The sequence below is a fragment of the Triticum aestivum genome, chromosome 7A (genome assembly GCF_018294505.1).
Source record: "Triticum aestivum cultivar Chinese Spring chromosome 7A, IWGSC CS RefSeq v2.1, whole genome shotgun sequence".
Classification (NCBI taxonomy): domain Eukaryota; kingdom Viridiplantae; phylum Streptophyta; class Magnoliopsida; order Poales; family Poaceae; genus Triticum; species Triticum aestivum.
Genome location: NC_057812.1, coordinates 49,157,579 through 49,171,266, shown reverse-complemented (window position 1 = coordinate 49,171,266; position 13,688 = coordinate 49,157,579). Strand labels below are relative to the sequence as shown.

The 13,688-nt window shown below is 44.5% G+C and overlaps 3 protein-coding genes and 1 long non-coding RNA gene across 4 annotated transcripts; 2 read left to right on the top strand and 2 right to left on the bottom strand.

Annotated features, from left to right (window-relative positions):
- Positions 1-6: 6 nt before the first annotated feature.
- LOC123152099 (peptide methionine sulfoxide reductase A5) lies at positions 7-2,158 on the top strand. Its single transcript, XM_044571712.1, has 4 exons — positions 7-319; positions 928-1,040; positions 1,363-1,507; positions 1,627-2,158. Exons 1-4 carry the CDS (start codon positions 29-31, stop codon positions 1,822-1,824), a joined length of 747 nt encoding a protein of 248 aa, XP_044427647.1. The 5' UTR covers positions 7-28; the 3' UTR covers positions 1,825-2,158.
- A 454-nt stretch (positions 2,159-2,612) lies between these two features.
- LOC123150570 (uncharacterized) lies at positions 2,613-6,300 on the bottom strand. Its single transcript, XR_006475197.1, has 3 exons — positions 5,851-6,300; positions 5,601-5,721; positions 2,613-4,698 (listed from the first exon to the last, which is right to left on the bottom strand). It is a non-coding gene; the product is annotated as an uncharacterized lncRNA (long non-coding RNA).
- An 882-nt stretch (positions 6,301-7,182) lies between these two features.
- Positions 7,183-8,833, top strand: LOC123150417 (suppressor of Mek1). Its single transcript, XM_044570268.1, has 6 exons — positions 7,183-7,357; positions 7,666-7,746; positions 7,949-8,057; positions 8,259-8,343; positions 8,435-8,497; positions 8,586-8,833. The coding sequence occupies exons 1-5, from the start codon at positions 7,292-7,294 to the stop codon at positions 8,481-8,483; spliced, it is 390 nt and encodes a 129-aa protein (XP_044426203.1). The 5' UTR covers positions 7,183-7,291; the 3' UTR covers positions 8,484-8,497; positions 8,586-8,833.
- LOC123150416 (transcription factor GTE1) lies at positions 8,708-13,205 on the bottom strand. Its single transcript, XM_044570267.1, has 9 exons — positions 12,924-13,205; positions 12,111-12,348; positions 11,709-11,876; positions 10,888-10,965; positions 9,981-10,205; positions 9,788-9,883; positions 9,458-9,516; positions 9,208-9,358; positions 8,708-9,115 (listed from the first exon to the last, which is right to left on the bottom strand). Exons 2-9 carry the CDS (start codon positions 12,225-12,227, stop codon positions 8,954-8,956), a joined length of 1,056 nt encoding a protein of 351 aa, XP_044426202.1. The 5' UTR covers positions 12,228-12,348; positions 12,924-13,205; the 3' UTR covers positions 8,708-8,953.
- Positions 13,206-13,688: the final 483 nt, after the last annotated feature.

Genomic DNA, 13,688 nt, shown 5'->3' with positions numbered 1-13,688 from the left:
CCCTCCCCTCCCCTTCCACGCCGACGCGATGGCCCGCGCGTCCCCCCCCGCCGCGGCCGCCTTCCTATGGGCGCTCGCGTGCCTCGTGGCGGCGGCCTCGGGCGCGCGGCTCACCGTCCGCGCCGGGGGCGAGGGCCTCACGGTCCGCGCCGGCGGGGGCGCGCCGGCCACCGCGGTGTTCGCGCTGGGCAGCTTCTGGCGCTCCGAGGCGGCCTTCGGGTGCCTCCACGGCGTGCTCCGCACCTCCGTCGGCTACGCCGGCGGCTCCAAGGCCAACCCCGAGTACCGCAACCTCGCCGACCACGCCGAGTGCGTCAAGGTAGTACCCACTGAGCTCTCCTTCCGCCAGCTCCTTCCTTATAATGTTCATTTTTGTCCCTACTATTGGTAGCGATATAGCCTGTTCTCTGTACTTGGTTGGTTATTAAACTAAACCATTTTATGCGCGCAAGTGAAACTAGCAGCGATTGAATGAACGAATGTTTTATGACCTGCATGATAGGATGCTTTGGAACATGCCTGATTTGTTTGCTGTGGCGTGTGCTTGAAGCAATTGGGCGTGCTTTTTTAGAAGAAATTGGGCATGTTTTGGTCTTGGTGCCTGTGATCTTGCTGCGGTTTTGCCCATTATAAAAGGACACAAGTCCTGAAGTGCTAGTCAGAGCTTGAGTAATTTCTGAGCTACATGGAATGAATGTTTTGGACCTACTTGACATGCCTGATTTGTTTGACGGAACGTGTGCTTGAAGCAATTGTGCATGTTTTGGTCTTGATGCGCGTGATCGTGCTGCGTTTCTGCCCATTATATTGTGCTGTGTTTCTGCCCATTATAAAAATTGTATAAGTTCTGATGTGCTAATCGAAGATTGAGTAATGTTTGAGCTGCCATGACTGGCTTTGACTTCTGCTTGCACTTCATCCATCCAGATCGAATATGATCCCCGGCTGATTCAGTACAAGCAGCTTTTGGACGTGTTCTGGGCAAGCCATGATCCACGGGAGGTCTTTGGACAAGGACCAGATGTTGGCAACCAATATAGGTGATTGACTTTTTTCTCTAGACCAGTAAATTTCTATTTGAGGGTGTGATGATCATCTGTTTGCATACGCTGCATTTTCATGTTAGATGGATTTTGTTTACAGTGTTTTAGCATATGATATGTTAGCAACAAAGCCAACGTTTTCACCTTGGTTTCATGCCTTCATGGATTCATCTTGGTTGGAATGTAATGCCAGTAGCTCAAAAAAGATCCTCTGTGTGCATAGCAGCAGCATAGCACAATATGATGATAGCTGTTGTCGGCAAATTATCTTCTTGCGAGCATCATGATCGTTAACTGTTGCTCATTTGTGTGGTCACAGATCCGTCATTTTCACGAATGGAACCCTCGAGGCTAGATTGGCTGCTCTTACCAAAGAGAGGGAACAAGCCAAGGACCGCAGCAGCGTTATCACCACAAAGATCCAACCGTTGGGGGCATTTTATCCAGCTGAACCAGAACATCAGGTATCTATGTCATTCATTATTCTTCCTTGTGAGACCTGCAATGCAAATGGCGTTCTAGTAGAGTAATGAATCCTCTTTATGTATGTTGTGCACTTACGTGAAATCGATCTGAATGCTAGAAATTCGAGCTGAAGCGCAAGCCTTTCCTGGTGCAACTGATCGGGAACCTGCCAGAAGAGGAGCTCCTGTCATCGACACTGGCCGCGAAGCTGAACGCATATGCAGCCGAGCTCTGTCCTCCAAAGACCCAGAAGAAGATAAGCTCCAAGATCGATGAGATTGCCAAGAAAGGTTGGCCCATCCTACGCGACATTTAGGTAGCCCATTCTGGTCCCGGTTCTCATCAAACTGTAATCCATCAAGTTGTAATCCAGCATAGAGAACAAGAAAGTTCTGCATGATTTTGCCGAGAAGTTTCTGTAGGAATGTTTCAGCAGCCTGCTGACAGCAGCGGTTCATTGTTCACTTGGTCACGGTGATTCATCACATCGTTTATAGATAGCATCGATCATCTGTCGGTTTGGAGTTTTTCTCCGTCCGTTTGCTGTACCCATGTTTATCTCTTCCGGGCTTGCTGTACTCATGTTTTATCTTGTTCGATCTGGGCTTGCTGGACATGCGGTGAAGTTGTAAGATGTAACTTTTGGTCGACTCAATTGTGAAAAATATATACTCCCTCCGTTCCAAAATAGATGACTCAACTTTGTATTAAAGTTAGTACAAAATTGAGTCATCTATTTTGGAACGGAGGGAGTAGAAGCATTCTTATTCACAAACCCAAGTGCTGAGCTGACCCTAGGGCTCAGGATGTTTCCTGTGGGAATTGAATGGAATTCTTGTAAATTAAGAAATGAATATGTACAGATGGAGATAACACTACTACTCTCTACAAAGTCGCACTAAAGCAGCATTACTTAATACTAGTAACCATGCACGTGCAACGCACGTGTCCACCAACAAATATAAAGTTGACCGTGCCGAAAGGAATGGAAATTTTAAATTATAGTTGAACAAAATAATTTTAACATTCCTTTAAACAACAAATAAATACATGTGGGAACATTTACTGACTACTGCATATATGGTTCATAGACAGTTTGTGGAGGTTTCACAAAAGAAATACAACATTACAAACTGTAGGCTCGAAAGATCAGATATACTGGAGAGGCATCTATGTGAAAATGAATGAGGTTACATCTGCTTTCAACATACTATATAGCTCGTTACAATCCACCAAATAGGACTACCCAACAGTTTACAAATAGGGCAATTATGTCCAGCAGTGACGTCACTATCCATGTCATTGTTGTCAGTGGGCACGACAAAATATCAGGTGGAGTCTCTACCTCTCGTGAACCACACAATCTCCGGTGGTTTCAAGCTAAGCTAGGCTCGCCCGAATGACAATTTGGCGTAGGAAATTGTTATATCATCACTAATGTCTGAATTAGAATTTAGGATACCCGTCCTGCAAACAGAATAATCAGTTTCTCTATTTCCATAAACAAAAAGTAAACACAATCCATCACAGTGTAACTGCAACTATCAACACAAGGCCATAATTTTCTTTGATTCTGCATCCAGATTGAACTATAGATTTATTAGCAAAAAAGGCAGCATCTAAAAAAAACAAATATTGTACCAGAACATGCAATTTGTAGAACTTGATACCATGGAAATAAAGTATAGTACAATGGAAATAATAATAAACTTGATCAAGAAATTTTTGATTAGCATGGTACTTGTAAGATATTACGACTGGATCACTACTGAACTACTACCAAGATTCCAAAACACATATACCAATGCCGCGGTGCTGCTGCTTCTCGCCGGCAGGGGGGTGCGCGGTGGAGCTGCCCGTGCTCGCCGGCACAGTGCAAGGCGGAGCTGCTGCTGCTCGCCGGTGCAGGGGAGGGAGCGGGGCGTTGACTTACGCATGCGGGCCAGGTCTATCATAAACGCGTTTAAAATGGATGAATCGGTTGATTTACACACATGATAGTTTTTAGTCACAGATTAGCAAAAAAGTGGTATTTTTCAGAACAAAATCGTAAAGTGGTAGTTTGTAGGCACGGTTCCATGAATTGTGGTAGTTTTTGGTTAAATACTCATGCAAAACACACACACACACACAGACACACTCAAAGGGAAAATCTGGAGATTGTTAGCAAATCCATTGAGAGTAGCATTGTTACATATGCAAATCATCATACTAATTAGAAGAGCATAACCTGCGACCTGCGCCTCCTCGGTCACTACATTGAGCCCAGTCTTCTTGGCAGTTGCCTCGGCCTTGGCAGCATGCAGCCCCTGCCCCTGGTGTGTCCACGATGGTTGGGACCATTCAGTCCGTGGTGCCAATCCTTGTGAACTGCCAAGTTTCAGTACCAGTGCAAAAGAAGAGTAAATATTCACGTCAACCTAGTGCAAGCTGCTACCTGGCATTTGCAGCTGCCATTCAGAAAAATGTGTGTGACAAAATGGTTTTATAAGATCTTATGCAATTTCCCTATGAAAGCTCTAATGCAAACACATTAATTACACGTATCTGATATGCTTGTAAAGTATAAATGATTAACTTATAATCATGGTTGCCATCTTGAAAAGAAGATCTCGCATATGGGCTGACACATTTTAAACACAGTATTACAATCTCCATCACAACGGTTCAGAGATAAATGGTAGGCATAGAAAAGTAACTGAAAATTTCTACAACTCACGTCTGACGAAACTTGATAGTCAAAACTTTTGACCAACAGAATAAATACATGGACCAGTGTGCAACACATATAGTAATTAAACATAGGGCAAAATGTCAATCTAACCTATGCAGTTTAATTCTACGCCAATGTGACATCAGTGATTAGAAACTATACTCATAACATTACGTTTCAGGGAATAAGAGGCGGAGGAGGCACATATATCCAACCAGCTGCTCCTGTGCAGATGAGTGCTGGCCGGCGACGCTCGAGCGAGGTTGGCCTCTCGGGTTTTAGACGGCCGCATGCGAGATCAAGGCGCTAGCACAGCGACGTGATTCAGAGGTCAAGACACCGGCCTGGTCGGTCATGTAGCCGTTTGTTGTGGCTGTAGAGATCGGGTGGCCAGCGACACCACGATGCGCTGTACTTTGCACGCTTCCATGATTCGAGTACGGTAGGCTTGGAGATGGTTCCCTTGAGCCGAGGGCGCTGCAACACCATGGTGCGTAGGGTTAGCGTAAGAGGAAAGTACAACAAAGCACGTCCCATCTTCTATCTAACTCAAAGCAAGGAGGAAACAAAAATCTGGGACATTGGTAAACAAGGTAAAACATGAAGATATATCAGCTAGAATCTGTACCTCCATATTAGGACAGTGGTAAACAAGGTAAAGCATGAAGTTATATCAGCTAGAATCTGTACCTCCACATTGCAGCAAAAAGTAGCAACAAACAACGTATAACAGGAAGACTTGTTAGAAGTTCTACCTCCGCATCGAGATGCTTACAAAAGACTCGTCAATGGAAGTGACAAAATCAGGACCCATGTCAAGTATGGTGATTGCGCATAAGTAACACAATCAAGTAAAGAGAAATTCAAACAAATGCTATGCTAGTTTAGGAGTCTTCCGCCACTAATTTCCAAATTACATTGGATATCAAATAGAACAGTTTCTATTTGACTAAGCCCCTCCTTCACTGGAGGCTTACCATATCATATCTACATGCTAAAAACTAAACCAAAACAATTCTCTGCAATATATACTGTTGGTGAAGATGATTGAAATAATCTACAGTAGAACAAAATTGAATTTCACCATTCTAGACAGAACCAAAATTAAAAAGATATGTTGTTTATAATTTATTAAAAGATCTGATGTCATCTGTCCCCAATTCTAGACAGAACCAAAATATATACCGGTGATGGGCATATCTGTCCCCAATTAACAGATTCAAATTATTGCCAGTGCTAGGACCAAATGCAAGGGCCAATTCATGCCAGTAGCTGTGAATTAAAAAAGAAAAAGAAATAGTACCAGCTGCAAATACTCCAGGAATAAAGGGGCAACCATGGCATCGTACAAGATTTATCTACAGAGATTATAGACTTACAGGAAGGGGATAGACGGAGAGGAACCTATCAAGGTAGTTGACAGACAAGGCCATAGTCAACGACAAAGAATTTGCAGATTTAATCGGCTATCACGGCACCATATATACATCAAGACGGTATCTGCTGCAGTCCAATGAGAAGATCGCCAATAAAATTGATTAGAAGGGCATCTTCTAAATCCGGCCCATCACATATCAGTACCATGCTAGAGAGGAACGTTTTGAATAAAATCAAGATGCGTGGGCTCACCATCCAAATCCAATATATAGCGTCCCTCCAGACGGTGGCCAAATCCAGCCCCCTGAGTCGCCGTCACGCTACGAAGAAGTGGAACCTGAAGCAATGGACGGAAGAATCAGAGCTGCGTGTGGCCGGCTGGTTCAGGGGACGCGGCGGGCGCGGGTGTAGGGCCGTGCACGGGCGCGGCGGCAAGGCTGGTGTCGGGGCAGGTTCCATCTCCTGGACTTTGGGGATCTCGCGGGATGGATGCCACACTATGAGCGGCAACAATCGCGATGGCGATCGTGCAGGGAGGCGACGATGTGGTGCAGTGCGGCGAGGTCGCCGTGCAGGCAGGGGACGTTGGTGGTGGGCGGCGTCTCGCACCAGGCCGCCGTCGTGCCAGACGGTGAGGTCGAGGTCGTGGAGTTTTTTTTGGAACTGGGAGGTCCTGGAGTTGCCTTAGTTTGCGACCAGATTTCCGTGATTGCAGGGGACGTGGGAATGGTAGTTCCAGTATTACATCTTAGATGAAGCATGGTCGGTCATTGAAAATTGTTAAGTGTACCTATAAAAATATTAGATCAATGGTGGCTGTTAGATTGAAAAGTGTGGGTCTAATCGTGTGGTGTTAATTGGTTCGTGTGGATTGTGGGACTAATTGCAAAGTGCATTTAAGAAAGTTTTTGTTTGATTGTTTAATAGCAGTGTAGATGGATAGGGAGTACTACATCTTTTGCAATGTATAATAATTCTCATTTTTGCCCTTGCTGATTATTCCATTGAGGTTCCTTTTTGTTATTAAAAATTTAAATGGCATCCCTGGTTTCACGGGAACAAAATATTGGTGTATCACCTCGGAAATGGCCAAAGGAGGCCATATCACAACAATGTGTTCTCTCCTTCCCCAAATAAGTGTCGTTGTTTTAGTTTAAATTGTGACTTTTAAACTAAAATGACTACACTTATTTTGGGACAGAGGGAGTACATATTTAAATACCACATTCCTACAACGCAAAATAATAATAGTAATAATAAAATAGTGTATGTAGAAATACATGTATAACAAGTTCGTGAACATTTTCGTAACCATATATTTTCACACTACAAAAAGAAAAAGAAATACGTGCATGAAAATGAGCCATATTTTATGGGCCAGGATTTCGTTTTCTTTGTGTAGCTCACAAATCATAACGTTTTCGAACGAAAATTTACAGATCCGTCATGAACATGTATAAGCTTTCGTGTTTTTTTTAATAGAGACTTGTATTAATTAAAAGAGGAAATATTATTTTTGATTTTTTTTCGAATTTTTAAATAAAAGGGCTCCCTGGAGCCCAGCCCGGCGCTATAACTTGGCACTCCGGGTGCACTAGGGTTCATCAGGTCAAAAAAGAAAAAGAAAAGCAAAGTGTACTAGGGTTCGTTGCTGACCACTCATCGATCGTTCCCGGAGCCGGCGGCGACCGCGATGCCCGGGAAGAAGAACGCGGAGCCGGCGCCCGCCGCCGTCCCGCCCCAGCCCGCGCCGATGCCGGTAAGCCGTCGACCTCCCTCCCCGGCCGGCGGCCCGCCCTCCTCGAAACCTCGCCGTCCCCCGTGCGCGTGCCCTCTTGTTTTATGCTCGCGGCTCCGCGGAGCAGCCGGCCGATTTCGCTCAAGAGAACTCTGATCTTTTAGCAGAAATTAAGAATTTTTTTGTCTGTGATTGAGAGGAATTAAGTAGTGCTAGTATCTTTGTATGTCTCTGATGATCGTATCTAGGTGAACTGATGAACTCATGAGGCGCGCGATTGCTGATGAACTGACGAATCTTGGGAGTAATCTTGTGGAGATCTTGTGCAGCCTGTGAAGGTGTTCAGGTTGAACGATGGCGGTGGGTGGGACGACTACGGCGCCGGCCGTGTCACCATCGACCACCTCGAGGTATGGCATATGCTGTTCACTAGAGATTCGCAGTGCTTTCGTCCAACACAACATAAGATGTTGTTACAACCGATATGTGACGACAGAGAGAGTAGCAGAACAGATTACATCGTAACAATGTCCCTTCATCGCACATTGGGGGTTCCGCTGATTTAGGTTGTCACTCATGGCCTTCTTCGTTCCCGTATGTTTGTTGTCGCAGGGATCGACATCGGAGAAGGAGATCGTTCTGGCTGTCATAGACGTGGAGAACAAGGAGACGATGCTTTTGCATCTCATCACCCCGGATGACATTTACAGGAGGCGCCAAGGTGAAGAAGCCCCTCTCTTGCTTCCCCTGCTTTCCCCTCTCTCAATTTCTGTTCTTTCAACATTCAAATCTAAGACGAAAAGTCATCGCAGAAAAGATGGAAGCTTTAAGTTAATCTGTTTTGAATGGTGCCGCCTTTATTTTGTTTGTTCCCCTCTGTTCAATGGCACCATGATTATGCCATCTTCAATCTCTCTCGCAGGGACGTTCATCTCGTGGTTCGATCCCGAGACCGGCTTGTCCATCTCCTTGAGCTTCCTAGACGCGGCGGCGTGCTCCGATATGTGGTATGTTACCATCACAATGAAAATGATATTGCGAATGTTGTTTCATTATGCTTTAAGCATGATGGTGATGCTAATGTATGGTATCTTGCAGGGACACGATCTGCCAAGTGCAGAGAAAACTGAGGCCTGATGGTTGGTAGACGGCAGTGGTGAGGTGAACCATACAATCAAACCCCTTTGATGTTTCTTTCACCCCAAAGATAAGAATGCTCAGCATAGATTTTTTACATTGTTTTGTGCAGCTCCTCAAGAACAGTTTACCCTATGAAGTGAAGCTGATGAGTTACGAAGTTTACCAATGAATAACCTCTGTTGTTTTCTTCAGGATTTATTGAATTAGGATGCCCTTTTTCGCAGCGCCATGTGCAGAGTACACACCATTAATTTTATGTAATAAAAATCACCTCTGTTGTGATTATTATTTTTGAGCTGCATCAACATTGCTCTGTATTTAACATAGGTGGCAATAACATGCTACAACATTAGACCAGGTCAGGTGTGACTGCTTAGTGCAGATTCATGTTCATATATACACTGCCACACATGTCTTACACACAAGGGAGAAAATTGTCCCATGACGGCTACTTCTACGGAAACATCCTGAACCGGGCTATCTCCGGATCCGTTTCGAGGCGGTCTTGGCTAGAGCATTGTAGATATCGCGCTTCCTCTTTGCGTTTTCGTCGGTCTTGCCAGGGGCCGCGGCTGTGTTGGCCTGTCGCTCCAACGCTTCCCTCACAAAGAACTTCAGCCTCCAGAGGGTCGTCTCGCTCTGCATCCGCCCGCGCAGGAAGCATGGTTTAACATTTTATAAACAGTGTGGCGCATGGAGCGCGGTTAGGGTTTAGAATAAAGGAGCTTTACCTGAGCATCCATGTCAAGGTCCACTTCCTCTGCTGTAGTTTGGAAGTCAGGATTGTCTTGTGCGACCAGCTCCAGCGCCTTGCTAAGATCTTCCGGTGTCAGGTGGCAAAGACCTGCACCGAGTTTTCTCTTCTCGTCTGTGGTCATTTTCCTACAAGATAAAAAATATTGTAACGTTTTTATGCTTGGCACCCCTATAAGTCTGTAGCAAACAGCAAAAGGCATGAGATAAACGTCTTTTAAGACGTACCTGCATCTCTGAACCACCATGTTCCGGAGCATCTCTAGCTGCTTATTAATCTCATTCAGCTGGAACACGAGAAATAAAAGGTACTGAATATCTATAACAAAACAAAACAAGGGAACACAGTAGGGGTTGCAGTGAATATGCAAGGCATATATTTGACAAGGATACAGAAGCATGTTCAGGCTGGCCAAGAAAGGATTTCACATCGATACATCAATAGACAAAAAGCTAAATGATAACAGCCATTTTTTCTAAACATGAGTCGAAGTCAGTATATGTGCTAAAATCAATACCGACACAAGAATAAAAAGAATAACAGTCCAGAGGGCCGACCTCATCATCAGTATCTTTTGCTAATTTTGCAATAGCATCTTCCGGAGAAGTGTCTGTGGTTGGAGCATCGTTTGGTTCCACCTGTTGTTTCCTTTCCTAAAACAATAGGATCCAACTTATTGTTGTCAAATGCTAAATAACACATATCCATATCAAAACAAAAATGGTAACATATGAGACTACAAATATCAACCTCATTCTCAACTTTAGGGAGAAGCTGGAGCCATTTCTCCTCAAATTTCTCGAGTAATAACTTGGCCATTATGTGAACATCGTGATGTTCATCATTGTATGTCATTGCATTGGTAAAAATTAATCTAACATCAGAATATATTTCTCGAACACTTCTATACTTGGTACCATCCTTCGCTTCCATTTTGTTTTGGATGGTCGAGAAATCCATAGGTTTTGTTATAATCTGCAAAATGTAGAAACCAAAGATATGAGTCACTACAAACAAGCTTCAGGTAAAGAAACCAACGAAGCAACTCCATCTTACTGATATACTAAATATAGAAAAACATATTTGCTATCAACTCAAGGGATACATCAATATGAAGTACACTATAGAAGGTAAATAATAAGTGGCAAAGCCAATTACAGCTGTAAGATAAACAGAAAACCTAATATGCCAGGTTTTCCTTCTATAGATTAGGGATGATTACAATCTTAGAGTTCCAAGAAATGGTTTTCAGTTTCATGTACATGGAAGAGGGCAAACAATAGTTACAAAACCAATTAACAGCTAATAAGATACCCAGCCATGTTTTCCATACATAGATAAGGGAGGATTTAACAGTTTTTCCCTTGACATTGAAAATCTTCTCAGAAAGTGCAATAGCATGTGAACTGAAAGCAGAATGGAGACCAGAAAAAAAAAATCCTGCAGCGAATCACGAGTAACGTGCTATGCAATCAAAGTCAGCTTGTGTTTTTAAGATCCTGATGGCTTGCCAACATTAGGTCATGCAAACTATAAACAGTACTATCAGAACTAATTCACATTAAGTTACCAAAATGTATCACTTATAGTCAAAATTTCTTTTCATTAGGAACAGAACTCTAGCAAAATACAGGACAAACTGTACTGGCAGTATCACCTTGTGATAGTCATCAAGTTGTAGGCCTACAACATCTACCGGTTGCAGAAATGGCGCTGACCATTCATGAGACGTGATCTGGAAGAAAATGAAAATAGAAAAGAGGATCAAGTGCCAAATTTTGCAAAAATCAACAGAAAGCTTTTCATAGGGCAAAGAGATCGCATATTTGAGTTTTTAGCTGCAGTAGCTCAATCGAACTTGGAAGGTGCATAAAGAACGATAAATTTTGTACTGGGTATTACACCATAGAAAACTAGATTAATAAAAAGGATTTTCCACATATAGTGGTTGAATCAATCCCAAAAGTATATCCAATTTAAAAAAAATGCATTGTAAGTTCACTTGCAGGGCTTTTTAGTTAGGTTCAGATGATTGCATTCAGCAAGAGCTGCAGACCATATATTTTAGGCTTATTTCATTCACTGCGCCAGAAGACCACATGTGAAAAATGGTCTACCAATGAACACAGCTAAAAAGAACCAGATTGATGTTCATGGAAGCATACATAAATTTGGGAGCTGTTTGAAACTTGTAGCAGAAATCTTGATTCCATTCTAAATCTATCTTGCTGGAAAGAACAGGAGCAGTATGTGCAGGCAATCACTACAAGCAATGGAAAAAGTCTAGGTTGCCACATTAGTCAATATCGATCACGATCAGGTCGGAAAGCCTTCTAATGTTCTAAATTGACTCGCGAATTACAAAGCTGGCACCAGTCCGACTTTCTAAAACACACTCTAGGATGCAAGAATATAGCATAAGTAGCCAGCAAACACAATGAACCATGGGATAAACCACAGCTGAAGAAAGATCATCACCTGGCGAATGATACCGGTAAGCTGCCGCATGAGGTCGGGCATCCCTTTGCAGTTGCTGTCCCTTGCACCATTCGCCGCATACCTGCTGCTACCACTGGCCCTGCGCCCTCCGCTGCCATGCTTCTTGCCGTCGTAGAACCCTACCACCTCGTTCACCCTCCTCTCCAGCTGCAACACACACCAGTTCAAGTCTGAGACAACTTTGCCCTAGTTCTTGGGGGGAAAGAACACAGTATCGCAACAGGAGACCGCTAGACCTGACACCTAATCATGCAATAGCCAAAATCCCCGAAAATGGCGCACTCTTGGGAATCAAGCTGCTCTGGCAGCAGAGCCCTTCATGGAAATCACTACTGAGGCGAGACGGAAACTGATACCACGGCTAGGAGGGGGCGGGGTTACCACGTCGGTCTTGGAGGCGAGGTCGTCGACCTGGCGCCGGAACGAGTCCACCTCCGACACCGCGGGGTGCTCCGCGGTGGCGGCCGCCGCCTGTTGCGCGCCGTCCTCCGGCACCATCTATGGTTCGTCTCCGCCGGCTGTGTGCGAGTAGCGAGCGACACTGCGGCTGTAGTCGCGGGGGCTAATTGATAAAATGTCCCATGTTTGCTCTGCCCCAGCCAAACTGCCCAATCTTTATCTGCAATTGATCAAATATCCAAATTTAGCGCTTTGCCAATTGATAAATGCCACGCGTACAACTGACCATGATTCTTTGCTAGATGACATAAATGAGAGGGTGGAAAGACCAGAATATATTCCCTATAAAAAATAACAAAATAATTTTGCCATTAAAAAAAACAGAGTTGCTAAATCTCAGTCGACTTAGATATAAAACTTGGTTATGTCTCAGTGGATGCTATATTCATCAGATCTTGCGTAGAGATTTGTGCAAAATTTTCTTTTTAGTTTTTTCTTTCTTATGTGTTCTGTCACTTGATTGAGACTTGTTAAATCTTAATCGACTGAGATCTAGCCGCACCCTTAAAAGAAATTCAGGCCAAAACTTAACCATCCAGAAAAATCTGGAAAAAAAAGAAATACCGCACAAAAGCCTCATCCATGTCCTGTGACGGTTTTGCTAAATAATAATAAAAAAAAATCTTCATCGTCCGAGATCCATTCCCCGTGCTAGTGTTCATACCAAGTCCAAATCGAGGAACTGGCCAGATGCATGGATAGTCACGCTTGAGAGAAAGGCGAAAAGAAGCTGACCTGAGAGGAACCTCTCTCCCTCCCTCGAATGGGGCCGCTGCTGACGGTCGTCGCCTTCACGGACGGGGGCGAGCTGGGGTGGAGCGGCCGGCGGCGCGGCGAGGAGAAGGCGGGGCCGCGCGGAAGAGAGAGCGGGAAGGGAGAGGCTCGCCACGGCGGAGGACCTGGGGGGCGGGGTGTGAGCGCGTAGCTCCGGCGGCGGGGGAGCTGTCGAGCGGGCGGAGGAGGCTGGGCGGCCGCCGGTCGTGCTGGAGGAACAGAACAGATACGGGTCCTGTAAAAAAAAACAGATAAGGGTGGGCTCTTGGGCGACGTGGCGGGCTTTCTACTGGACTAACGACGGGCCGGTCGCACTCGAGGTTAGCCGGCCCGATTTCCCAGCCCATCGAGGCTAAATATTCTCTCAGAAAAATGTGAGTAAACTATCTGGCAAACGAGCCATTATCAGCGAGATCAAGTGCAAGCGTCTTTGTTTGATTGTATAATTTTTCTTCTGAAGGTCATGCTATTAATATCGAAGCACATAGTCTAGCCAGGTTTTCTCTTTCATTAAGTCTAAGATGTCACGTTTGGTTCGGCTAATTCCAAGATCCGAACTCTATCCCACACTATGTGGTGGTTGATGAATAAAACTTAGTTTATCCTCCCCCACCCCAAAAAAAACTAGGAAATGCGCAGCGAGCAAACTGCATATGGACCAGCCCAAGTAGCTAGGATAGTTTTTTTTTCTACACTATTTTTCAGGCTTTTTCCCTTTGGGTTTTA

Excerpts from the sequence above, each read along its gene's own strand:
- LOC123152099 (XM_044571712.1), top strand. The coding sequence starts at position 29 with ATGGCCCGCGCGTCCCCCCCCGCCGCGGCCGCCTTCCTATGGGCGCTC. Across the intron at positions 320-927 it reads ACCACGCCGAGTGCGTCAAG|ATCGAATATGATCCCCGGCT; the intron begins GTAGTACCCACT and ends TCATCCATCCAG. Across the intron at positions 1,508-1,626 it reads CAGCTGAACCAGAACATCAG|AAATTCGAGCTGAAGCGCAA; the intron begins GTATCTATGTCA and ends TCTGAATGCTAG.
- LOC123150417 (XM_044570268.1), top strand. The coding sequence starts at position 7,292 with ATGCCCGGGAAGAAGAACGCGGAGCCGGCGCCCGCCGCCGTCCCGCCC. Across the intron at positions 7,358-7,665 it reads CCCAGCCCGCGCCGATGCCG|CCTGTGAAGGTGTTCAGGTT; the intron begins GTAAGCCGTCGA and ends GATCTTGTGCAG. Across the intron at positions 8,344-8,434 it reads GCGGCGTGCTCCGATATGTG|GGACACGATCTGCCAAGTGC; the intron begins GTATGTTACCAT and ends GGTATCTTGCAG.
- LOC123150416 (XM_044570267.1), bottom strand. The coding sequence starts at position 12,227 with ATGGTGCCGGAGGACGGCGCGCAACAGGCGGCGGCCGCCACCGCGGAG. Across the intron at positions 10,966-11,708 it reads TTACCGGTATCATTCGCCAG|ATCACGTCTCATGAATGGTC; the intron begins GTGATGATCTTT and ends ATTTTCTTCCAG. Across the intron at positions 10,206-10,887 it reads AACTTGATGACTATCACAAG|ATTATAACAAAACCTATGGA; the intron begins GTGATACTGCCA and ends TACATTTTGCAG.